A 26,079-nucleotide genomic window follows, 5' to 3' on the forward strand; every position below is an offset into this window, starting at 1 on the left:
CCATTCAATTTTAAAAAAAACGTTGACATCCATATTTCTCCTCCTGCAGGCTGCTGATGAGTTGACTGCTGATTGGCTGGTCCAGGGGCTGGCTGAGGGTCAATCTCATCTTCTTCTTCCAACTCACTGTCAGACTCCGAATTGACAGAGACATGTTCGGAAAAGTTCTTCATCTTCCAAAGTGGAAGACACTCCTTCCACAGTAACTTCTCTCTCCTCAAACATTTTTTCTAAGTCCCTCTGAGCAGAGATAATTTTTTCCGGTAAGGAGACACACATTCAAATATATTTATTTGTTGTGTCCCACCCCCAATTTGCACCTGGCTGGGGGAAAATACTGAATTTTTTTACAATATATCGAAATATTGTATTGTAATAACATTGTGCAGGTTCCCGCAAGACATTGTGTAGTTTCACACACTACAAAGGGTAAGGAGTGTGAGAAAAGCAGGAAACAGGCAGACAGGCAGACATGTATTTGGTGCTATGTTGAAACAGCAGGCCCAGGGAGGAGGAAGACAGAGTGAAGGCATACAACAAAACTTTTTGTTTCATTTTTACTTGTTTTCAACTACACACACACACACTTTTCTACACTTTTATTACCCTTGGGTCCAGTGGACACAAACACCATAAATGTGTAGGGGGTGCACAGTGTGCACTCAATTAAAATGTGTTCTTTTACATGTTATTCACAGAAAATGAGCCAAGATCAATGAGTCTCAGGTTGAAAAAATTATTAATTGTATCATTTTTCTTTAAGTTAAAAACTTCTTGATTCTACTTGAGACGCATATGTCTCAAGTAGGCACCTGGAAATGCAAATGCGCTACGCTAAATGCTAAATGTACTCGTTAAAACTCAAACCTTGATCAAAATTCACAAGCAGGGTATTGAATTAAAGCTACACTCGTTGTGAACCTAGCCAACAAGTCAGATTTTTAAAATGCTTTTCGGCGAAAGCATGAGAAGGTATTATCTGATAGCATGCACCACCTGAAAATGCCTGAATGCGACGTAAACAAAGACTCTGCTTATCCGACGCAGCACAAAACGCAGAAATAAAATATAAAACATTCATTACCTTTGACGAGCTTCTTTCTTGGCACTCCTATATGCCCCATAAACATCACTATTGGGTCTTTTTTTTCGTTTAAATCGGTCCATATATACCCAAAATAGCTTTCTATGGAAGCTGTGTCATTCAGAAAAAAACATCGTTTTTTAACGCTGCATCATTTTTTAAAATTAAAAAAGTAGACGATAAACTTTCACAAAACACTTCGAAATCCTTTTGTAATCCAACTTTAGGTATTAGTAAACGTTTATAATCTATCAAAATGATTACAGGGCGATGTATATTCAATAGCTCCTTGTCTGCAAATCAATGGCTGCCATTGTCCACATTTACAGCGTCCTGGTGGAGACTGGAAGAAACGGATGCCAGATACTTGGATTTTCCAACAAAAAATTCAATTGAAAATGACGACAATGGCGACATCGTGTGGAATTTGTATGAATTGCATGCAGGTCGATATTAAACTCTTTTAACAACCCATGAAAGTGACTTATGGAAATTATTTTTAGCTTTCAGAGAGCAGTTTTTCTTGCGTTTTTCAATGAAACACACGATCTGTTATAGTCACAGCCGTGATTTAACCAGTTTTAGAAACTTCAGAGTGTTTTCTATCCACACATACTAATCATATGCATATACTATATTCCTGGCATGAGTAGCAGGACGCTGAAAAGTTGCGCGATTTTTAACAGAATGTTCGAAAAAGGAGGGGGTAGAAGTAAGAGGTTTTTAACATTGAAAATGTGTCCCACAGACCCGAACACCACACAAGGCATAAAAGCGGCAGATCTAGCCTTTAGGTCGGTGCGGATGTTACCTGTATTCCCTGGCTTCTGGTTGGAAAATGTATCTACGGTCACTGTGGGGACGACGTCGTCGATGCACTTATTGATGAAGCCGGTGACTGAGGTGGTATACTCCTCAATGCCATTGGATGAATACCGGAACATATTCCAGTCTGTGCTAGCAAAACAGTCCTGTAGCGTACCATCCACGTCATCTGACCACTTCCGTACCGTAAGGTCCTGGATGTCGTGAGGGTGAAATCAGGCGCAGGAAAGCAGAGTTCAATAAAGTGCTTCTTTAATGCACACACGGAGAACTACGGTCTCCCCACTTACGGGTGCTCAAACCAAATGCCCCAGACACAGGGAAACCCGAACGGGAAGGGGAGCCACCTTTGGTCGGAGTCGTGACACGTACTGAGCGAGTCACTGGTACTTCCTGCTTTATATTTTGCTTGTAAGCAGGAATCAGGAGGATAGAATTATGGTCAGATTTGCCAAATGGAGGGTGAGGGAGAGCTTTGTATCCATCTCTGTGTGTGGAGTAAAGGTGGTCTAGAGTTTTTTTCCTCTGGTTGCACATGTGACATGCTGGTAGAAATGAGGTAAAATGGATTTAAGTTTTCCTGCATTAAAGTCCCCGGGCCACTAGGAGCACAGCTTCTGGATGAGCATTTTCTTGTTTGCTTTTGGCTTTTGTGGTGGTAAATAGATGGCTACGAATAATATAGATGAGATCTGTCTTGGTAGATAGTGGTCTACAGCTTATCATGAGGTATTCTACCTCAGGTGAGCAATACAGTTAGACATCGTGCTCCAGCAGTTATTGACAAATAGACACCCCCCTCGTCTAGCTCCTGCCGATGCATGGAGAAGCCAGTCAGCTCTATATTATCTGTGTCGTTGCTCAGCCATGTCTTGGTGAAACATAAGATATTACAGTTTTAATGTTCCATTGGTAGGATAGTCTTAATCGTAGATCGTCCAGTTTATTTTTCAATGAATTCACATTGGACCATAATACAGAGGGAAGTGGTGGTTTACCTACTCGTCAGCAATTTTTTTTATTTTTAGTATATTATAATTTTTTGTTTTTACCCCTTTTTCTCCTAAATTTTGTGGTATCCAATTGATAGTTACAGTCTTGTCCCATCGCTGCAACTCACGTATGGACTCGGGGAGGCGAAGGTCGAGACACGTTCATCCCCCGAAACACAACCCCACCAAGCTGCACTGCTTCTTGACACAATGCCTGTTTAACCCGGAAGCCAGCTGCACCAATGTGTCGGAGGAAACACTGTACACCTGTCGACCATGTCAGCATGTGTGTGCCCCGGCCCCCGCCACAGAACTCGCTAGAGTGCAATGGGACAAGGACATCTCCACCCGCCAAAACCTCCCCAAACCCAGATGACGCTGGGCGAATTGTGCACCACCTCATGGGTCTCCCAGTCGCGGCTGACTGCCACATGCCACATCCTATCAAACCAGGATCTGTAGTGACACAGCTAGCACTGTGATGCAGTGCCTTAGACCGCTGCATCGTGTGTGTATGTGTGTGCTTGCGTGTGTCTGTACCTAACACCTGGCCATATAGCTGCTGGCTTAGTAGCACAGGATGAGCTAGGTAGTGTGTACAGCATTGAAGAACAGAGCAGCAAGTAAAGAGGTAAAGAGGTTGAAGTTAACAACAGAAACAGTTAGAGAGATGTCTTAATCTATTCTCTCCTGAAACCTCATTTATCATTCCAATGGGCTCTGGCTCTTTTCTCTAATCCAATCAGCGGGCAGCATGCTGGGGATATTGGCTTATATCAGAGGTACACAGGTCTGGTCAGCTGCTCCATGGTGGGGGTCAATCTACAGCCATTGAGCAACATTGAAATTCTAGGGACAATAAGGAGGCCTGCGTCTTGTGACCGTAGCGTACGTGTAGGTATTTACGACAGGACCAAATCGGAAAGATAGGTAGGAGCAAGCCCATGTAATGCTTTGTAGGTTAGCAGTAAAACCTTGAAATCAGCCCAAGCCTTAACAGGAAGCCAGTGTAGAGAGGCTAGCACTGGAGTTATATGATCACATGTTTTGGTTATTGTCAAGATTCTAGCAGCCGTGTTTAGCACTAACTCAAATCAAATCAAATCAAATTACATTTGTCACGTGCGCCGAATACAACAGGTGTAAACCTTACAGTGAAATGATTACTTACAGGCTCTAACCAATTGTGTAAAAAAAAAGGTATGTGTGTGTGTGTGTAGGTAAGTATAGAAATAAAACAACAGCAGAAAAACATTTCTACGATACATAGGTATCGTTAAAGGGCACACAATGCAAATAGTCCAGGTAATCATTGGTTACCTTTTCAGGAGTCTTATGGCTTGGGGGTAAAAACTGTTGAGAAGCCGAGAGGCCGAGCAATTGCCGTACCAGGAAATGATGCAACCGGTCAGCATGCTCTCGGTGTTGCAGCTGTAGAACCTTTTGAGGATCTCAGGAACCATGCCAAATCTTTTTAGTTTCCTGAGGGGGAATAGGCTTTGTAGTGCCCTCTTCACAACAGTCTTGGTGTGTTTGGACCAATCTAGTTTGTTGTTGATGTGGACACCAAGGAATTTGAAGCTCTCAACCTGCTCCACTACAGCCCCGTCGATGAGAATGGGGACGTGCTCTGTGCTCCTTTTCCTGTAGACCACAATCATCTCCTTAGTCTTGGTTACATTGAGGGATAGGTTGTTATTCTGGCACCACTCGGCCAGGTCTCTGACCTCCTCCCTATCTCGTCATTGTCGGTGATCAGGCCTACTGTTGTGTCGTCAGCAAACTTAATGATGGTGTTGGAGTCGTGCCTGGCCATGCAGTCGTGGGTGAACAGGGAGTACAGGAAGGGACTGAGCACGCACCCCTGGGGAGGTCCAGTGTTGAGGATCAGCGTGGCAGATGTGTTGCTACCTACCCTCACCACCTGGGGGCGGCCTGTCAGGATGTACAGGATCCAGTTGCAGAGGGAGGTGTTTAGTCCCAGGATCCTTAGCTTGGTGATGAGCTTTGAGGGTACTATGGTGTTGAACGCTGAGCTGTAGTCAATGGACAGCATTCTCACATAGGTGTTCCTTTTGTCCAGGTGGAAAGGGCAGTGTGGAGAGCAATAGAGATTGCATCATCTGTAGATCTGTTTGGGCGGTATGCAAATTGGAGTGGGGTCTAGGGTTTCTGGGATAATGGTGTTGATGTGAGCCATTACCAGCCTTTCAAAGCACTTCATGGCTACGGACGTGAGGGCTACGGGTCTGTAGTCATTTAGGCAGGTTGCCTTTGTGTTCTTGGGTACAGGGACTATGGTGGTCTGCTTGAAGCATGTTGGTATTACAGACTCAATGAAGGACATGTTGAAAATGTCAGTGAAGACACCTGCCAGGTGGTCAGCACATGCCCGGAGCACACGTCCTGGTAATCCGTCTGGCCCCGCAGCCTTGTGTATGTTGACCTAACCTCTTAAAACTATGGGGCACTATTTTCATTTTTGGAAAAATAACGTTCCCAAAGTAAACAGGCTATTTCTCAGGATCAGATGCTAGAATATGCATATAATTGACAGCTTAGGATAGGAAACACTCTAAAGTTTCCAAAACTGTAAAAATATTGTCTGTGAGTATAACAGAACTGATATTGCAGGCGAAAGCCTGAGAAAAACTCCAATCAGGAAGTGACTCATATTTTGAAACCCCTGTGTTCCTATGCATCCCTATTGCCCATTGAAAGGGATATCAACTAGATTCCCTTTTCTATGGCTTCCCTAATATGGCTTCCCTAATGTGTCTACAGCCACTAGACATAGTTTCAGGCTTTTATTTTGAAAAATGAGTGTGAACGACAACATTGCGTAAGTGGTCAGGTGGTGGCTCTCAGACAAAGGCGGCCATTGTTCCTCTCGCTCCTACTGAAAAGCCAATTGTCCCGGTTGATATATTATCGAATAGATATTTCAAAAACACCTTGAGGATTGATTATAAAAAACTTCTGCCATGTTTCTGTTGATATTATGGATCTAATTTTGAGGTTTTTTCGGCATTGTCGTGACCGCAATTTCCGATGGATTTCTCAACAAAACGTGGACAAGAAACGGAGGTATTTCCGCTATAAAAATAATCTTTAAGGAACAAAAGGAACATTTGCTGCCTAACTGGGAGTCTCGTGAGTGAAAACATCCGAAGCTCATAAAAGGTAAACGATTTAACTTGATTGCTTTTCTGATTTTTGAGACCAAGCTTCCTGCTGCTAGCTGGACATAATGCTATGCTAGGCTATCGATAAACTTACACAAACGCTTGTCTTGCTTTGGCTGTAAAGCATAATTTCAAAATCTGAGATGACAGGGTGATTAACAAAAGGCTAAGCTGTGTTTCACAATATTTCACTTGTGATTTCATGAATATGAATATTTCCTAGTAATATTTTTTGAATGTTGCGCTATGCAAATTAGTGTTGTTAATGACAATTCTCCCGGATCCGGGATGGGTAGTTCTAAGAGGTTTTTAACCTTAAAGGTCTTACTCACGTCGGCTACGGAGAGCGTGATAACACAGTCGTCCGGAACAGCTGATGCACTCATGCATGCCTCAGTGTTGCTTGCCTCCAAGCGAGCATAGAAGTGATTTAGCTCGTCTGGTAGGCTCGTGTGACTGGGCAGCATCCCTTTGTAGTCTGTAATAGTTTGCAAGCTGTGTCACATCCGACGAGCGTCGGAGCCGGTGTAGTATGATTCAATGTTAGCCCTGTATTGAGGCTTTGCCTGTTTGATGGTTTGTCACAGGGCATAGCGGGATTTCTTGTAAGCTTCCGGGTTAGAGTCCCACACCTTGAAAGTGGCAGCTCTACCCTTTAGCTCAGTGCGAATGTTGCCTGTAATCCATGGCTTCTGGTTGGGGTATTTACGTACAGTCACTGTGGCGACGACGTCCTCAATGCACTTATTGATAAAGCCAGTGGCTGATGTGGTGCATTCCTCAATGTCATCGGAAGAATCCCGGAACATGTTCCAGTCTGTGATAGCAAAGCATTCCTGTAGTTTAGCATCTGCTTCCTCTGACCTTTTTTTATAGACCGAGACACTGGTGCTTCCTGCTTTCATGTTTGCTTGTAAGCAGGAATCAGCAGGATAGAGTTGTTGTCGGATTTACCAAATGGAGGGCAAGGGAGAGCTTTGTACGCGTCTCTGTGTGTGGAGTACAGGTGATCTAGATTTTTTTCCTCTGGTTGCTCATTTTTCCTCTGGTTGCTCATCTAGAGACTTCCTTTCGTGCACCAGCTGTTGTTTATAAATATGCACAGACCGCCCCCCCTCGTCGTGTGCTGTTCTATCCTGCCAGTGCAGCATGTATCCCGCTAGTTGAATATCCATGTCGTCATTCAGCCATGATACCTTGAAACATAGGGTATTACAGTTTTTTAAGTCCCGTTGGTAGGATATTCGTGATCTTACCTCATCTAGTTTATTGTCCAATGATTGCACGTTGGCGAGTAATATTGACAGTAATGGCAGCTTTCCTAGTTGTCTTCTGCGGGACTGGACGAGGCACCCGGCTCTTCGTCCTCTGCGTTGCTTCCTTTTGCGAATAATTGGGATGTCTGCCCTGTGGGTTGTTTGAAGAATGTCGTGTGAGTCCTGCTTGCTGCTGTTGTTGTTGTTGTTGAAGAAATGTTTGTCTAATCCGAGGTGAGTGATCGCTGTCCTGATATCCAGAAGCTCTTTGTCTAATCTGAGGTGAGTGATCACTGTCCTGATATCCAGAAGCTCTTTGTCTAATCTGAAGTGAGTGATCACTGTCCTGATATCCAGAAGCTCTTTTCTGCCGTAAGATACGGTTGCAGAAACATTATGTACAGAATAATTTACAAATATCACAAAAAAAAACACATGATAGCACCATTTGTTAGGAGACCGTAAAACAGCAGGCATCTCCTCCAGCGCCATCTTGAACTGAAGGTTATTTAGTGGTTTATCTGGGTAGCCGGAAAGTAGAGCATTGCAGTAGTCTAATCTTGAAGTGACAAAAGAATGGATGAATTTTTCTGCATCATTTTTGTACAAAGTTTCTGATTTTTGCAATGTTACATAGATGGAAAAAAGCTGTCCTTGAAACAGTATTGATATGTTCATCAAAAGAGAGATCAGGGTCCAGAGTAATGCCGAGGTCCTTCAGTTTTATTTGTAGACGACTGTACAACCATCGAGATTAATTGTCAGATCCAACAGACCTAGAACTAGCATCTCTGTTTTGTCCAAGTTTAAAAGTAAAACATTTGCCACCATCCACTTCCTTATGTCTGAAAGAAAGGCTTCCAGGGAGGGCAATTTTGGGGCTTCACCATGTTTCATTGAAATGTACAGCTGTGTATCGTCCGCATAGCAGTGAAAGTTAACATTATGTTTCCGAATGACATTAGCAATAGGTAAAATATATAGTTAAAACAATAGTGGTCCTAGAAAGGAACCTTTAGGAACATTGAAATTTACAGTTGATTTGTCAGAGAACAAACCATCCACAGAGACAAACTGATATCGTTCCGACAGATAAGATCTAAACCAGGCCAGAACCTGTCCATGTAGACCAATTTCAGTTCCCAATCTCTCCAAAATAATGTGGTGATCGATAGTATCAAAAGCAGCACTAAGGTATAATTGCACGAGGACAGATGCAGAGCCTTGATCTGATGCCTTTAAAAGGTAATTTACCACCTTCACGAGTGCAGTCTCAGTGCTATGATGGGGTCTAAAACTGGACTGAAGCGTTTCGTATGCATTGTTTGTCTTCAGGAAGGCAGTGAGTTGCCGTACAACAGCTTTTTCTAACATTTTTGAGAGGAATGGGAGGTTTAGAGGCCATGTCTATTTTCATCAATGTGTCAAGATATATTGTATTAAAACACTTGAGTGTCTCCCTTGATCCTAGGTCCTGACAGTGTTGTGCAGACTCAGGAAAACTGAGCTTTGGAGAAATACACAGATTTAAAGAGGAGTCCATAATTTGCTTTCCAATGATTCTCCTCATTTTAGTTGGAAAAATAGGATGATCGAGCAGCAGTGAGGGCTCTTCGATACTGCATGTTACTTCCAAGCTAGTCGGAAGACTTCCAGTTTGGTGTAACACCATTTCCGTTCCAATTTTCTGTATACCAGGGAGCTAGTTTCTTATGACAAATGTTTTTGTTTTAAGGGGTGAAACTGCATCTAGGGTATTATGCAAGGTTAAATCCCTCAGTTAGGTGGTTAACCAATTTTTGTACTCTGACGTCCTTGGATAGGTGGAGGGAGTGGAAGGGCATCTAGGAATCTTTGCATGTCCGAGAATTTATAGCACAGCTTTTGATGATCCTTGGTTGGGGCCTGAGCAGATTATTTGTTGCGATTACAAACATAAGGTGCTCCAAAAGCAACTTTGTTGTTTAAAAGTATATTGGATAGTTCTTGGTAGCTACCTAGCTTCTTATGCTGGATCCCGCGACGCAGTTGGCATAAGATGCTGGGACTGCTTGTATCTTTCCAGTGATCCTGCTAAATTGTTCCTGACGAGCTATTTGGCATTGCAACTAGCCGGATATACAGCCATATCCTTGTAATACTTAGAGAATATCTTATGTCAAGTGTTATTGAAGTGTTGTGGTTGCAGGTTCACTTGGAACATCTAAAGCATTTTCTTTTGAGTGTTTCTATAGGCCACCAAGTGCCAATAGTCAGTATCTAAATATTGTGTGTGAAATGCCTGATTGTGTATGTGATGTGACAGAGATGTCTACTTTCTTGGGGACCTGAATATTGACTGGTTTTCATCAAGCTGTTTGCTCAAGAGCAAGCTTCTGACTGTAACCAGTGTCTGTAATCTGGTTCAGGTTATTAATCAACCTACCAGGGTGTTTACAAACACTACAGGAACAAGATCATCCACATTTATTGATCACATTTTTACTAATGCGGTAGAACTTTGTTCTAAAGCTGTATCCGTACCCATTGGACGCAGTGATCACGATATCGTGGCTAAATCCAGGAAAGCCAAAGTTCCAACAGCTGGGCCTAAAATAGTGTATAAGAGATCATACAAAATATTTTGTTGTGACTGTTATGTGGATGGTGTTAAAAAATATTTGTTGGTCTGATGTGATTAATGAGTAGCATCCAGACGCTGCACTTGATGAATTTATGCAATTGCTTCTACCAATTATTGATAAACATGCACCTGTTAAGAAACGGAATGTTAGTACAGTTATCGATCCATCGATTGATGAGGATTTTGAAAAACTGTATGGTTGAAAGAGAGGGGAAAAGGAGTGGCTAATAAGTCTGGCTGTACATCTGACTGGCTTACTTACTGCAAATTGAGAAATGATGTGACTAAACTCAACAGAAAGAAGAAGAAAATGTATTATGAAGCAAAGATCAATGATATAAAGAATGATGGAAAAAAACTTTCCAAAGACAAATTCAACTCAATTCAAATCAGATGGCTTATTCATCACAAAACCATTTGATGTTGCCAATTATTTTAATGATTATTTCATTGGCAAAGTGGGAAAAATTAGGCAGGAAATGCGCACGGCAAAAAGTGAGCGATTCTATTCATGCACAAAACTACTAATAATGAAAGAAAAGCAGTGCAAGTTTGAATTTTGTAAAGTTAGTGTGGGAGAGGTGGAAAAATTATTGTTAACGATCAATAATGACAAACTCCCTGGCATTGACATCTTAGATGGAAAGCTACTGAGGATGGTGGCTGAGTCTATAGCCACTCATATCTGTCATATTTTTTTTATCTGAGCCTAGAGGAAAGTCTTTGTCCTCAGGCCTAGAGGGAAGCCAAAGTAATTCCGCTACCCAAGAGTGGTAAATCGGCCTTTACTGGTTCTAACAGCAGACCTATAAGCTTGCTGCCAGCTCTTAGCAAACTGATGGAAAAAATTGTGTTTGACCAAATACAATGCTGTTTGTCACGGATCCCTTCGGAACTTTCATTACGCACACCTGGCCCCTATTCCCAGTGATTAGTAATTTTATAAGTGTGTCCTTGGTTTACCATTGTCCTGTCGATTATTGTTACTATGTCTGTTGGTCGTGTGAGTACCTGTGCTGTGTGTTTTGGCTTTCGTGCCATTGTGGATTGCGCAGATGATTATGGGTCTCGTCCCGTGTGATAATCATTGTGCGCTTGTGTTATTTATTCGAGGTACTCCTCGCGCTTTTGTTTGGGTTTCAACCCTGTGTTTTGTATAGTGTTTATTTGGTCTTCGTCCCCGTGCCTGTTCACGGCGCACCATCATTTGGGTGTAATAAATAACCCTATTATGCATTCCTGCGCCTGTCTCCCGACCCTTTATGCCAGCGTGATACTATTTCTCTATAAACAAATTAACAACAAACTTTCAGCATGCTTATAGAGAAGGGCACTCAACATGTACTGCACTGCCACAAATGACTGATAATTGGTTGAAAGAAATTGATAACAAGAAGATTGTTGGAGCTGTACTGTTCGATTTCATTGCAGCCTTTGATATTACTGACCATAACCTGTTGTTGAAAATACTTAAGTGCTGAGGCTTTTCAACCTCTTCCATGTTGTGGTTTCAGAGCTACTGTATCTATATAATAGAACTCAAAGGGTTTTCTTTAATGGAGGTGTCTCTAATGTCAAACATGTAAAGTGTGGTGTACCACAGGGCAGCTCTTTCGGCCCTCTACTCTTTTCTATTTTTACCAATGACCTGCCACTGGCATTAAACAAAGCATGTGTGTCCATGTATGCTGATGATTCAACCATATACGCATCAGCTAATGAAGTCACTGCCAAGAGTTGTAGTCTGTTTTGGAATGGGTGGCCAGTAATAAACTGGTCCCGAATATCTATAAAACTAAGCGCATTGTATTTGGTACAAATCATTCCTTAAGTGCTAGACCTCAGCTGAATCTGGTAATGAATGGTGTGGCTGGTAAACAAGTTGAGGAGACTAAATTACTTGGCATTACCTTAGATTGTAAACTGTCATGGTCAAAACATATAGTTTCTGTGGTTGCAAAGATGGGGAGAGGTCTAGCCGTAATAAAGAGATGCTCTGCTTTTTTGACATCACACTCCAAAAAGCAAGTTCTGCAGGCTCTAGTTTTGTCTAATCTTGATTATTGTCCAGTCGTGTGGTCCAGTGCAGCAAGCAAAGACCTAGTTGTTGCAGCTAGCCCAGACCAGAGCGGCACGTTTTGCTCTTAATTGTAATCGGAGGGCTGATATAAATACTATGCATGCCAGTCTCCTAAGAGTTGAGGAGAGACTGAATGCATCACTTCTTATTTTTATAAGAAACATTAATATGTTGAAAATCCCAAATTGTTTGCAAAGTAAATTTACACACACACTTATCCCACCAGACATGCCACCAGGAGTCCTTTCATAGTCCCCAAATCCAGAACAAATGCAAGAAAACATACAATATTATATAGAGCCCTTATTGCATGGAACTTCCTTCCATCTCATATTGCTCAATTAAACAACAAACTTGGTTTCAAAAATGATTTCACCTAGATAGTTTGTGTGAATGCATTGATATGTAGGCTACATGTGCCTTTTAAAAATGTTATGTAGTTCTGTCCTTAAGCAGTTCTTGTCTAATGATGTTCTGTATTATGTCATTCTGTATTATGTTTCATGTTTTGTGTGGACCCCAGGAAGAGTAGCTGCTGCTTTTGCAACAGCTAATGGGGATCCTAATAAAATACCAAATAGTCCTGGATTATGAGGAAAAACATTAAGATCCACAATATTTATTCCATGGGACAAATCTAGGTCCAGAGTATGACTGTGGCAGTGAGTAGGTCCGGAGACATATTGGAACAAATCCCACTGAGTCAATGATGCTCCGAAGTACTTTTGGAGTGGGTCTGTGGACTTCTGCATGTGAATTTAACCAAAATTGTGAATATTATCTACCATGACTACAAGGTCCGATAGGAATTCAGGGAACTCAGTGAGGAATGGTGTATACGGCCCAGGAGGCCTGTAAATCATAGCTCTAAAAAGTGATTGAGTAGTCTGCATAGATTTCATGACCAGAAGCTTAAAAGACAAAAATGAAGTTATTTTTTGGGGGGTAAATTGAAATTTGCAATCGTAAATGTTAGCAACACCTCCGCCTTTGCGGGATACACAGGGGATATGGTCGCTAGTGTAACCAGGAGGAGAGGCCTCATTTAACACAGTAAATTAATCAGGCTTAAGCCATATTTCAAGTCAGGCCAATCACATCAAGATTATGATCAGTGATGAGTTAATTGACTATAACTGCCTTGGAAGTTAGGGATCTAACAATAAGCAGCCCTATTTTGAGATGTGATATATCACAATCTCTTTCAATAATTACAGGAATGGAGGAGGTTTTTATTCCAGTGAGATTGCTAAGGCAAACACCAACATGTTTATTTTTGCCCAACCTAGATTGTGGCACAGACTCGGTCTCAATGGGGATAGCTGAGCTGACTACACTGACTGTGCTAGTGGCAGACTCCACTAAGCTGGCAAGCTGGCTAACAGCCTGCTGCCTGGCCTGCACCCTATCTCATTGTGAAGCTAGAGGAGTTAGAGCCCTGTCTATGTTCATAAATAAGATGAGAGCACCCCTCCAGCTAGGATGGAGTTCGTCACTCCACAGCAGGCCAGGTTTGGTCCTGTTTGTGGGTGAGTCCCAGAAAGAGGGCCAATTATCTACAAATTCTATCTTTTGGGAGGGGCAGAAAACAGTTTTCAACCAGTGATTGAGTTGTGAGACTGCTGTAGAGCTCATCACTACCCCTAACTGTGAGGGGGCCAGAGACAATTACTCGATGCCGACACATCTTTCTAGCTGATTTACACGCTGAACCTATGTTGCGCTTGGTGACCTCTGACTGTTTCATCCTAACATTGTTGGTGCCGACGTGGATAACAATATCCCTATACTCTCTACAGTCGCCAGTTTTAGCCTTAGCCAGCACCATCTTCAGTGTAGCCTTAACGTATGTAGCCTTGCCCCCTGGTAAACGGTGTATGATCGCTGGATTATTCTTTTTAAGTCTCATATTGCGGGTAATGGAGTCACAAATGACTAGGGTTTTCAATTTGTCAGAACTAATGGTGGGAGGCTTCGGCGTCTCAGACCCAGTACCGGGTGGAGGCGAGACCAGAGAAGGCTCTGCCTCTGACTCCGACTCGTTGCTTAATGGAGAGAACCGGTTGAAAGTTTCTGTTGGCAGAATGAGCGACACCGTTTGAGGACTCCTACAGCATTTCCTTCCAGAAGCCATGAGAAAAATGTCCGGCTGTGTGGACTGTGCGGCGGGATTTATAATACTATTGGTTATTATTGGTGGCACAGACGCTGTTTCATCCTTTCCTACACTTAAATTGCTCTTGCCTAACCATTGCATCTGAAGCTGAGCTTGCAGCACAGATATCCGAACCAAAAGGCAATCGTTCTCTTGCATATCATGATTACAGCGGCTGCAATTAGAAGGCATAATGTTAATGTTATTACAGCTTCAGCTGGTGGAGGTCCTGTTGAACCATGCCCAGATAAAGTGGCCGGGGAGAAAAGCTGAATGAAAAAAGTTAGGGGAAAAAAAAAATCTAAAACGGTAATTAAAAAGTAAAAACAGTAGCAGGTAGCAAAGTGGCAGGTAGCAAGGTAGCAAAGTAACGTTAGCAACAAACTGCACAACATCACTTAATCAAGTCCACAAGTTGGGGTTAACTAATGGTTAATACTGTGTGTATTGCAGCTACTGTCTGAGAGCCAAATCAACATGGTGAAGGTGGTGAACACTGTGAGCGATGCTCTCAGCTCCATGCAGAAGGAGACAGGGGGACTGAAGGCTCGGGTCAAGGCTGACCTACAGAGAGCACCGGTCAGAGGGGCTCGTCTCAAAGGCTGTGCCAATGGTAAGTCTGATAGCTGTCTGTCCATGTCTGGCTAGCTGGCTGGCTTGCTGGCTAGTTATGTGGCTGACTGGCTATGTGGCCGGCCAGTAGGCTGGCTGGCTATGTGGCTGGCTGGCCGGCTATGTGGCCGGCTGGCTGGCTATGTGGCCGGCTGGCTGGCTGGCTGATTGGCTGGCTGGCTGACTGTGGCTGGCTGGCTGACTGTGTGGCTGTCTGGTTATGTAGCTAACTGGCTGGTTATGTAACTGTCTGTCTGTCTGTCTGTCTGTCTGTCTGTCTGCCATTCATGCATATGTCTATGTGTGTGTCTCTGTGTCTTCATATGTGTCTATCTCTGTCTGTTCCTGTAGACATACTCTATAGTTCTTTGTGTTATTCAATATAGTACTGCATCTCTATCTGCCAGTGGCATAGATTAATATTACCTCATTACCCTTGGTGCTAGTGTTGAATGCATGAGTTTGAATATACAGTACAGTATGTAAATATATATTTTTTAAATCACCTTTTAACCAGGTAGGTTAGTTGAGAATAAGTTCTCATTTGCAACTTCGACCTGGCCAAGATAAAGCATAGCAGTTTGACACATACAACAACACAGAGTTACACATGGAATAAACAAACATACAGTCAATAATTCAGTATGGAAAAAAAGGGGGAAAAAGTATATACAGTGAGTACAAATTAGGTAAGATAAGGGAGTTAAGGCAATAAATTGGCCATGGTTGCAAAGTAATTACAATATAGCAATTAAACACTGGAATTGTATATGTGCAGAACATGAATGTGCAAGTAGAGATACTGGGGTACAAAGGAGCAATATCAATAAATAAATACAGTATGGGGATGAGGTAGTTGGATGGGCTGTTTACAGATTGGCTATGTATAGGTGCAGTGATCTGTGAGCTGCTCTGACAGCTGGTGCTTAAAGCTAGTGAGGGAGATATGAGTCTCCAGCTTCAGTGATTTTTGCAGTTCGTTGCAGTCCTTGGCAGCAGAGAACTGGAAGGAAAGGCGGCCAAAGGATGAATTGGCTTTGGGGGTGACCAGTGAGATATACCTGCTGGAGCGTGTGCTACGAGTGGGTGCTGCTATAGTGACCAGTGAGCTGAGATAAGGCGGTGCTTTACGTAGCAGAGACTTGTAGATGTGTTTTTGGCGACGAGAGTGAATCGAGGGCCAACGAGAGTGTACAGGTCGCAGTGGTGGGTAGTATATGGTACTTTGGTGACAAAACGGATGGCACTGTGATAGACTGCATACAATTTGTATACAATTTGTTGAGTGTTGGAGGCTATTTTATAAATGACATCGCCGAAGTCGAGGATCGGTAGGATGGTCAGTTTTACGATGGGTATGTTTATATGGGTATGTTTGGCAGCATGATGCTTTGTTGCGAAATAGGAAGCCGATTGGAGATGCTTAATGTGAGTCTGGAAGGAGAGTTTACAGTCTAACCAGACACATAGGTATTTGTAGTTATCCACATATTCTAAGTCAGAGTCGTCCAGAGTAATGATGCTGGACGGCGGGCAGGTGCAGGCAGTGATCGGTTGAAGAGCATGCATTTAGATTTACTTGCATTTAAGAGCAGTTGGAGGCCACGGAAGGAGAGTTGTATGGCATTGAAGGTTAGTTAACACAGTGTCCAATGAAGGGCCAGAAGTATACAGAATGGTGTCGTTTGCGTAGAGGTGGATTTGAGAATCACCAGCAGCAAGAGGGACATCATTGATGTATACAGAGAAGAGATTCGGCCCGAGAATTGAATCCTGTGGCACCCCCATAGAGACTGCCAGAGGTCCGGACAACAGGCCCTCCGATTTGACACACTGAACTCTATCAGAGATGTAGTTGGTAAACCAGGCGAGGCAATCATTTGAGAAACCAAGGCTGTTGAGTCTGCCATTAAGAATGTGGTGATTGAGTCGAAAGCCTTGGCCAGGTCAATGAATACGGCTGCACAGTATTGTCTCTTATCGATTGCGGTTATGATATCATTTAGGACCTTGAGCGTGGCTGAGGTGCACCCCCGAGCAGCTCTGAAACCAGATTGCATAGCGGAGACGGTACAGTGAGATTCGAAATGGTTGGTAATCGGTTTGTTAACTTGGCTTTCGAAGACCTTAAAAGGGCAGGGTAGGATAGATATATGTCTGTAGCAGTTTGGGTCTAGAGTGTCTCCCCCTTTGAAGAGGGGGATGACCGCTTCAGCTTTCAAATCTTTGGGAATCTCAGACGATACGAAAGAGAGGTTGAACAGGCTCGTGATAGGGGTTCCAACAATTTTGGCAGATCATTTTAGAAAGAGAGGGTCCAGACTGTCTAGCCCGACTGATTTGTAGCGGTCCAGATTTTGCAGCTCTTTCAGCTATCCGGATTTCGGTGAAGGAGAAATTGGGGAGGCTTGGGCGAGTTGCTGTGGGGAGTGCAGGGCTGTTGGTAGGGATAGGGGTAGCCAGGTGCAAAGCATGGCCAGCCATAGAGAAATGCTTATTGAAATTCTCAATTATCGTGGATATATCGGTGGTGACAGTGTTTCCTAGCCTCAGTGCAGTGGGCAGCTGGGAGGAGATGCTCTTATTCTACATGGACTTTACAGTGTCCCAGAACTTTTTTGAGTTTGTGCTACAGTATCCAAATTTCTGCTTGAAAAAACTAGCCTTATCTTTCCTAACTGCCTGTGTATATTGGTTCCTAACTTCCCTGAAAAGCATATCACGGGGTCTATTCAATGCTAATGCTGAACACCACAGGATGTTTTTGTGCTGGTCAAGGGCAGTCAGGTCTGGAGAGAACCAAGGGCTATATCTGTTCCTGGTTCTACATTTTTTGAAAGTGGCATACTTATTTAAGATGGTGAGGAAGGCACTTTTAAAGAATGACCAGGCATCCTCTACTGACGGGATGAGGTCGATATCCTTCCAGGATACCCGGGCCAATTCAATTAGAAAGGCCTGCTCGCTGAAGTGTTTTAGGGAGCGTTTGACTTTGATGAGTGGTGGTCGTTTGACTGCTGACCCATTACGGATTACGGACTATTGGATGTTTTTATAGGCACTTTAGTATTGCCAGTGTAACATTATAGCTTCCGTCCCTCTCCTCTCCCCTACCTGGGCTCGATCCAGGAACACATCGACAAAAGCCACCCTCGAAGCAGCGTTACCCATGCAGAGCAAGGGGAACAACTACTAGAAGGCTCAGAGCGAGTGACGTTTGAAACGCTATTAGCGCGCACCCCACTAACTAGCTAGCCATTTCACATCGGTTACACCAGCCTAATCTCAGGAGTTGATGGCTTGAAGTCATAAACAGTGCAATGCTTGCAGCACAGCAAAGAGCTGCTGGCAAAACGCACAAAAGTGCTGTTTGAATGAATGCTTACGAGCCTGTTGGTGCCTACCATCACTCAGTCAGACTGCTCTATCAAATCATAGACTTAATTATAACATAATAACACACAGAAATACGAGTCTTAGGTCAATAATATGGTCGAATCCGGAAACTATCATTTAGAAAACGAGACGTTTATTCTTTCAGTGAAATACGGAACCGTTCCGTATTTTATCTAACGGGTGGCATCCATAAGTCTAAATATTCCTGTTACATTGCACAACCTTCAATGTTATGTCATAATTACGTAAAATTCTGGCAAATTAGGCGGCCCAAACTGTTGCATATACCCTGACTCTGCGTGCAATGAACGCAAGAGAAGTGACACAATTTCACCTGGTTAATATTGCCTGCTAACCTGGATTTCTTTTAGCTAAATATGCAGGTTTAAAAATATATATTTCTGTGCATTGATTTGGAGAAAGGCATTGATGTTTATGGTTAGATACACATTGGAGCAAGGACAGCGCACCGATTATATGCAACGCAGGACACGCGTGTGTAGTTAACTAGTGATTATGATAGATTGATTGTTTTTTGTAAGATAAATTTAATGCTAGCTAGCAACTTACATTGGCTTACTGCATTCGCGTAACAGGCGAATTGAACAGGCGATTGAATCCCCGAGCTGACAAGGTAAAAATCTGTTGTTCTGCCCCTGAACAAGGCAGTTAACCCACCGTTCCTAGGCCGTCATTGAAATTAAGAATGTCTTCTTAACTGACTTGCCTAGTTAGTTTTTGGGTGTCTTCCTGAGCCAGGATTCAGACACAGCTAGGACATCCGGGTTGGCAGAGTGTGCTCAAGCAGTGAGTAAAACAAACTTAGGGAGGAGGCTTCTAATGTTAACATGCATTAAACCAAGGTTTTTACAGTTACAGAAGTAAACAAATGAGAGTGCCTGGGGAATGGGAGTGGAGTTAGGCGGTAGTGATTGGAGAGTAGTGATTGTTGTGTCCATTGGGATGTTGTGCTTGGAGTGAGAGCCTGAGAAAGACTGAGGTGTGATCTCTGAGGGAAGCTTCAGACAAACCTACATCAGACCTGACGGAAGCTTCAGACAAACCTTCATCATACCTGCCAGGAGCTTTAGATGAACCTACATCAGACCTGAGGGAAGCCTTCCAGTAGATTCTCCCTCTTCAGCCAGCCATGGAATACACAACGGCTGACACTTATGTACCACATACACTCCAATGGTAATGCCACCAGAGAGAGTGTGTGTGTGTTTGTGTGTGTGTTTGTGTGTGTGTGTGTGTGTGTGTGCCTGTGCGTGTGTTTGCCACAGGCCCCAGGTTTTCATAAATATTTCACACAGATGGGTACCGCATTACAATCCTTGATGTAATTTAGAACTAGGATGATACAGGATACATTTCAATCACAGGAGGCTGCTGAGGGGAGGACGGCTCATAAAAATGGCCGAAACGCAGCTAAAAGAGTGGAAAAACAAAGGGGAGGGGGGGTCAATGTAAACACTTAGGTTGGAGTCATTAAACTTGTTTTTCAACCACTCCACAAATTTTTCCACAAACTATAGTTTTGGCAAGTCGGTTAGGACATATACTTCGTCCATGACAGAAGTCATTTTTCCAACAATTGTTTACAGACAGATTATTTCACTTATAACTACTTTCTCAACAACTTTCACAATTCCAGTGGGTCAGAAGTTTACATACACTAAGTTTTGACTGTGCCTTTAAACAGTTTGGAATATTCCAGAAAATGATGGCATGGCTTTAGAAGCTTCTGATAGGCTAATTGACATCATTTGAGTCAATTGGAGGTGTACCTATGGATGTATTTCAAGGCCTACCTTCAAACTCAGTGCCTCTTTGCTTGACATCATGGGAATATCAAAAGGAATCTGCCAAGACCTCAGAATTTTTTTTGTAGACCTCCACAAGTCTGGACACCTGAAGGTACCACGTTCATCTGTACAAACAATAGTACGCAAGTATAAACACCATGGGACCACGCAGTCGTCATACGGCTCAGGAAGGAGACGAATTCTGTCTCCTAGAGATGAACGTACTTTGGTGCTAAAAGTGCAAATCAATCCTAGAACAACAGCAAAGGACCTTGTGAAGATGCTGGAGGAAACAGGTACAAAAGTATCTATATCCACAGTAAAACGAGTCCTATATCGAAATAATATTTTAAGGCCGCTCAGCAAGGAAGAAGCCACTGCTCTAAAATTGCCATCAAAAAGCCAGGATACGGTTTGCAACTGCACATGGGGACAAAGATCGTACTTTTTGATTAAATTTCCTCTGGGCTGATGAAACAAAAATGGATCTGTTTGGCCATAATGACCGTTGTTATGTTTGGAGGAAAAATTGGGAGGCTTGCAAGCTGAAGAACACCATCCCAACCGTGAAGCAAGAAGGTGGCAGCATCATGTTGTGGGGGTGCTTTGCTGCAGGAGGGGATGGTGCATTTCACAAAATAGATAGCACCATGAGGAAAATGCTCACTAACAGGGATGTAAACACATTTGTGCACAACATTTGAGGGAAATACGTTTTATGTGCGTATGGAAAATGTTGGGATATTTTATTTCAGTTCATTAAACATGGGACCAAATCTTTACATGTTGGCTTACATTTTCGTTCAGTATAGATTATCTGTAAGAAAAGCAACTCTGGTACTGAATCTGAGATTGATAGTCATTGTGCCACAACTGTAAACAACAAGCTCCAAAAATAACACAATTTTGGGAGCAAACCTCCTCCCTCTTTCTTTCCCTCTCCCTCTCTCTCTCACCACCCAAGGAGTCCCCATTATCCCCCTCTTCCTCATTGTCAAGGAAGGGTTAGATATGCCCACTGTTTGAGGCTAAGAAGTCTAGTGGAATGTTCTCCTCATCTCTTTCATATCTCTTTGTTTACACTTACGTAATGTTTTAGCCACTTGTTTTGATTTCAAGCTGGAATTCAAACTGAGAGCTTTTTGTTACTCTTATTTTTCTCTCTGTCCCTTTCTGTCTCTCTCTCTTACCTTCTGCATCTCTCTCTCACTCTCTCTATCTCTCTCTCTCTCTCTCTGTATCCCTTACCCTCTCTTTCTGTATCTCTCTCTCTCTCTGTATCTCTCCTCTCTCGCTATTCGCTCTGTCTCTCTCCCTCTCTATCTTTCTCTCTCTCTCTCTGCATCTCTCTCTCTGTATCTGTGTGTCTCTCTCTCTCTCTCTCTCTCTCTCTCTCTCTCTCTCTCTCTCTCTCTCTCTCTCTCTGTATTTCTCCTCTCTCGCTATCCGCTCTGTCTCTCTCCCTCTGTATCTTTCTCTCTCTCTCTATGCATCTCTCCCTCTCTCTGTATCTGTATCTCTCTCTCTCTCAATTCAATTCAAGGGGCTTTATTGGCATGGGGAACATGTGTTAACATTGCCAAAGCAAGTGAGGTAGATAATATACAATATATATATATATCTGTCTCTGTATCTCTCTAGGCTCTCGTCCTCGTGACTGTGGTGATCTGTATGCTAATGGTCAGAGGGAGGATGGCATCTACTCTGTGTTTCCCACTCACTACCCCTACGGCTTCCAGGTCTACTGTGACATGACCACGGACGGAGGGGGCTGGACTGTGAGTCATACTGTACATACACACACACACACGCACATGCACACACACACGCACGCACGCACACACATGCACAGACACACGCACAGACAGGCACAAATACACAGACAAGCAAGCTTGTAAGCACACACACACACACACACACACACACAATCAACATGAAGGGGACGGGGACCATATTCTAAAGTGTCTGCATTAGAATAGAAGAAACACAGCCATTTATATCCTCAAGCACTCCAACAGTGTTCTTTTTCATCCACAACAAAGACAGTGTATTTCCTTTCTCGCTCTCTCTCCTTTCCCTTTCTCTCTACTTTCTCTCCCTCTCTCTCTCCTCTACACTTTTATTGGGTTGGTAATCAAAATAAAAAAAAACTTCAGAGTGATTAGGTAATGAAATTATTTTCATTATCTTAGCTTTATATATGTTTTACTTTATTACAAAGTATATCACCTGCCAAGCCGCACTGAAATAAGAATCCTTCAGTGTGTAACACTCTTAATAAAATCTATCCCAGAATGCAACATACATTTAATTTGAACAATCTCCTGGATCATCCATCTTCTGAGAAACAAGAGCTCCAGAGAACGAACATTGTTTTCTTCTCCACTCCTCATGATTAAAATGCAGCACTGCTTATACCCTAGCATATTTGTATAGAAAACCAAAGTGGGATAAATAGATTGCAAATAGATTGCGTGTTGAACTTTAAACTGTAGATAAAATGATCCGGGCTGCGAAAAAAAAAGGAACATGATGTGAAAGGCTTCTACGACGGTGCCTGAGAATGCAGGTGAGAATACAGATGAGAGAAGGAGATATGAAACACAAGCTTGACTACGTAGCCGACTACGTACTACATAGAGAGAGAGAGCGAGGGAGAGGGAGATGAGTATTCAAAGGAGCGCAAGATAATTGAATGGGCAATGTTCCCTCTCACCCAAAACATTCTCCTTTACGCTTATGTTGCTCCGGCCTGTACCTCCTGATATCATTAATGGAGTCACCTTTATGCATCTCAGCTCTTTATCAAACTTGTCGGAGTGTACATTATACACATTGCAGCTGCGCTGCTGCAACAGGCCGACGATGTACTCATTCAGCCTTTTGTTATGATGCACTGCTGAGTGCATTCTGAGATGACGTAGCAAGTTGTGTTTGGAGCGAGTAGTGGAGAAAGTAGTTAAACTCGACTGTGACCTATTTTATCCTCATTATAGGCTATTTATATTTTATTTACTTGAGTGTATTGACTGACGGCCTGTACAGGTTCAGAACGATGCACTGTTCTTTTTGTTTGTTTTTGTAGACAATTTTAGCTCTTCACAGAACGCACCGCCTTGCTGGACTTTTTCGACTTCAAGCTTGCGCTGCTTGCTACCTGTGGCTAGTCTGCTTTTTTAGCATTAACCTTAATGGCTACAGATGGCTATCCAATGGATGTCAATGGCCAACCATTGAGTGTCCAATGCTACTGCTGTGAAATGTTCACTAACTAACCAGAGGGGGGAGTGGAAGACCTAGCGCATACAGAAAATGGGTATGTCTGTAAAAAGTGTCTTTGGTGTGACCGGAAGATGGAGGATAACAGGCGGCTTCAGAAGGACATTTGCCGGCTGTCCAATGAGCTGAATCAGAAGGGAAGCCTCATCGAGTTGAGACAGGACTTTGAATACCTGACTGACAAACTATTGGCTACAGTCAAGCGGATTGTTTTTTATTCCTAAACACAGTCATGGAATTTTCACTGGACTCTTGGAAGAAATCAGGACTCTGCTCTGAAAAAGTGCTGGATATTATTGACAATTTCAAATTGTTTTTGGAGCGACGGCAGTTCCTAAAAAGGGATGGCCTGCACCCGAATAGGAGAGGAGCTTAGATGCAGAGTGCTAACATTAAAAGGTACTAAAAAAGTGATGGGATATCAGTCCTTGGCCGAAACAGGTAACACTCATTGAGACATGTATTAATCCACGTCCACATTCGAGGCATAGACCAAATGCCACAGTTCTAAGCAACATTGTATCTATTCCGTTTCAAGCCAACCCCATAGCTATTTCATATAGAGGGTTACCTATTGAAGACCAGGCTTCAATTCCCCGACGAGGATGAAGGATTAGGCTGTCTTTGTAAATAAGAATTTGTTCTTAACTGACTTGCCTAGTTAAATAAAGGTTACACTAAGAGCATAACATTTATACACCCTAATTTTCTAATTCTAGTCTAACCAATACCCAAACAGAGATTCAGTGAAAATAAAATCTCATTGATTTATCAAGACCAGTCCCCATGCTTGTCTCAGAGCAGCACGAAACGGTGTGAAAATAGTTGTAGGCTGTTACTTCAAATCCTATTGCTTCTAACTTCAATATGCTCTTTAAATAAATAAGACCTACACCACTTTTAACATCACATTACTCAACACTAGTGAGACTCATGTCGCCTACGGTAGCCCTACAGTATATCAAAAATATGACATGACTCTCTGCCAATAATTACTTATAGAGGGTTGGAGGATATTTCTGTAATTCAGTGATATTTATTCCCATAGTATTTCATTATGGATCCTTAACTAAATAAACATTGGCATTTTGAAAGAGTATTTTTATCATTATTTTATTAACGCAAGCATAAAGATGCCATTATTAGTTACATTGTTTTAGTTTTAACGTGCAGACTGGCACTAAGAACAGAATAGCGGGAACGTTTCCCTATTCAGCAGCCTTATTAGTGCAATGCCCTTTAAAGTATTGCCAGTGAGGCGGGGTGGGGGTCCACCTCCCCCTTCTTCCTGCTCCTTTCCCCATGGGCTAGGTCGGTCTTCTGTGCGCGGCTCTGCGGCCCATCCCGTGCCCCTGCCCTCATGCCTTGAACCTTGCTGTCTTTCAGTGGATACAGCTGGAGAACCACAAGGCAATCCCATTGGGCGCCACTCGGGAGCCTTAACCAATATAACCAATATATATTGTCCTGCTAATAACAGGGTTAATAATATATCTGTGAGAATGTCCAAGGGGCTTCTATATAATTCTAATTTAATAATATTAATCGCTTTGTTTAAGAATAACAATATTTTGGAGATGATTTTGTTGTCAAATAACGTAAAATGAGTGAGAAAAAAGCCATTCTTGAACCTGGGCTGAGACATTGTTACCAATTCGTAAATAAAGCCAGTTTGTTATTTAGAATAATTTATTTATGTTTTTAGAGGGAGAGAAATCAAAATCTCATGGGTCTCCCATTCGAGGGCAGCACAGGTACTGAACCAGCATCTGTAGCAACACAGCTTGCACTGCAATGCAGTGTCTTAGACCGTTGTGCCACTCAGTCGCTGTACAATGTGACTGGTCAGGAGTGGCCTACAGTACTACAGTAAGAGCAAAATAATCCTAACAAAATAAAATAATAAAAACCTTAGTGTGACAACCGTTTTAGTAAGTAATACTGAAGCACAATTATCAGTGTCTATATAGGTTTATGTTGTGCATTCATTGTCAGAGACACAGTAGGACCCAGAAGCATAATTAGTGGTCTAACTCCCTCTTGTGCTGGTCTGGAGCAATGAAGTGGTGACACAGGGTACCGTACTAAACCAGCAACCACTGTAACTATGTTAAATCGCAATTTTTTATTTTGGGTGTACTTAACCTGGATATATGAAAGATATTTGTACTGAGATAAATGTAACTCAACTGTTAACTAAACCAACTTAAAACACCCTGAAAAATAAACTATTTTGCAGAGCATTCTGACAAACGCACCACATATGTATACAGCCAATTCAATTTTTGCTAACAAGCCTGCATTAGATTTACTAAGATACCAAAATTGCAAAGAACTTCCAATGAGCAACATTTCCTGTATGACCCGGGGGTTGCATGATTGGAAGGGTGTGTCCTCTGTCTCTGATTCGGATAAGGCCCTGTAAATGTTTTCTTTCTCTGATTAACTCTGCTGAAGCATAAGCATGCCCCATATAACAGATTACGGATAAAAGACAGATCTAGCCCATCGTTTTGCAGTCAACTTTCCTGCCAGTTCTTGACTACGGTGACACCTTTTATTGGAATGGTGCAGCTACTACTCTTAAACCTGCTGGGGGGTTGACAGTTCACACTATTTTGTCAATAACAGGAGAAGTGGACTCTCCAAACCCTCCAGTATGTACCAGAGGAATGTCTTTGCTTTTCCCGCCGAGACTCTAACACGTTCAAAAAGTGAATACTGGAACAATATTTATAACATAAGAATGTGGGGAATGTTCAGTGGTGAGCTAAAGAATAATAA

The 26,079-nt window shown here is 42.6% G+C and overlaps 1 protein-coding gene across 4 annotated transcripts in view; it reads left to right on the forward strand.

The window, feature by feature from the left end:
- The window catches only part of LOC139409882 (fibrinogen C domain-containing protein 1-like), a 210,124-nt gene that overhangs the window by 75,929 nt on the left and 108,116 nt on the right, over nt 1-26,079 (forward strand). For all 4 annotated transcript variants that reach the window (XM_071155276.1, XM_071155278.1, XM_071155277.1 and 1 more), the window contains 2 exons: nt 14,654-14,813; nt 21,658-21,794. In XM_071155276.1, the coding sequence (XP_071011377.1) occupies nt 14,654-14,813; nt 21,658-21,794 (297 nt within the window). The remainder of the gene's footprint in view (nt 1-14,653; nt 14,814-21,657; nt 21,795-26,079) is intronic.

The sequence above is a fragment of the Oncorhynchus clarkii genome, chromosome 5 (genome assembly GCF_045791955.1).
Source record: "Oncorhynchus clarkii lewisi isolate Uvic-CL-2024 chromosome 5, UVic_Ocla_1.0, whole genome shotgun sequence".
Lineage (NCBI taxonomy): Eukaryota > Metazoa > Chordata > Actinopteri > Salmoniformes > Salmonidae > Oncorhynchus > Oncorhynchus clarkii.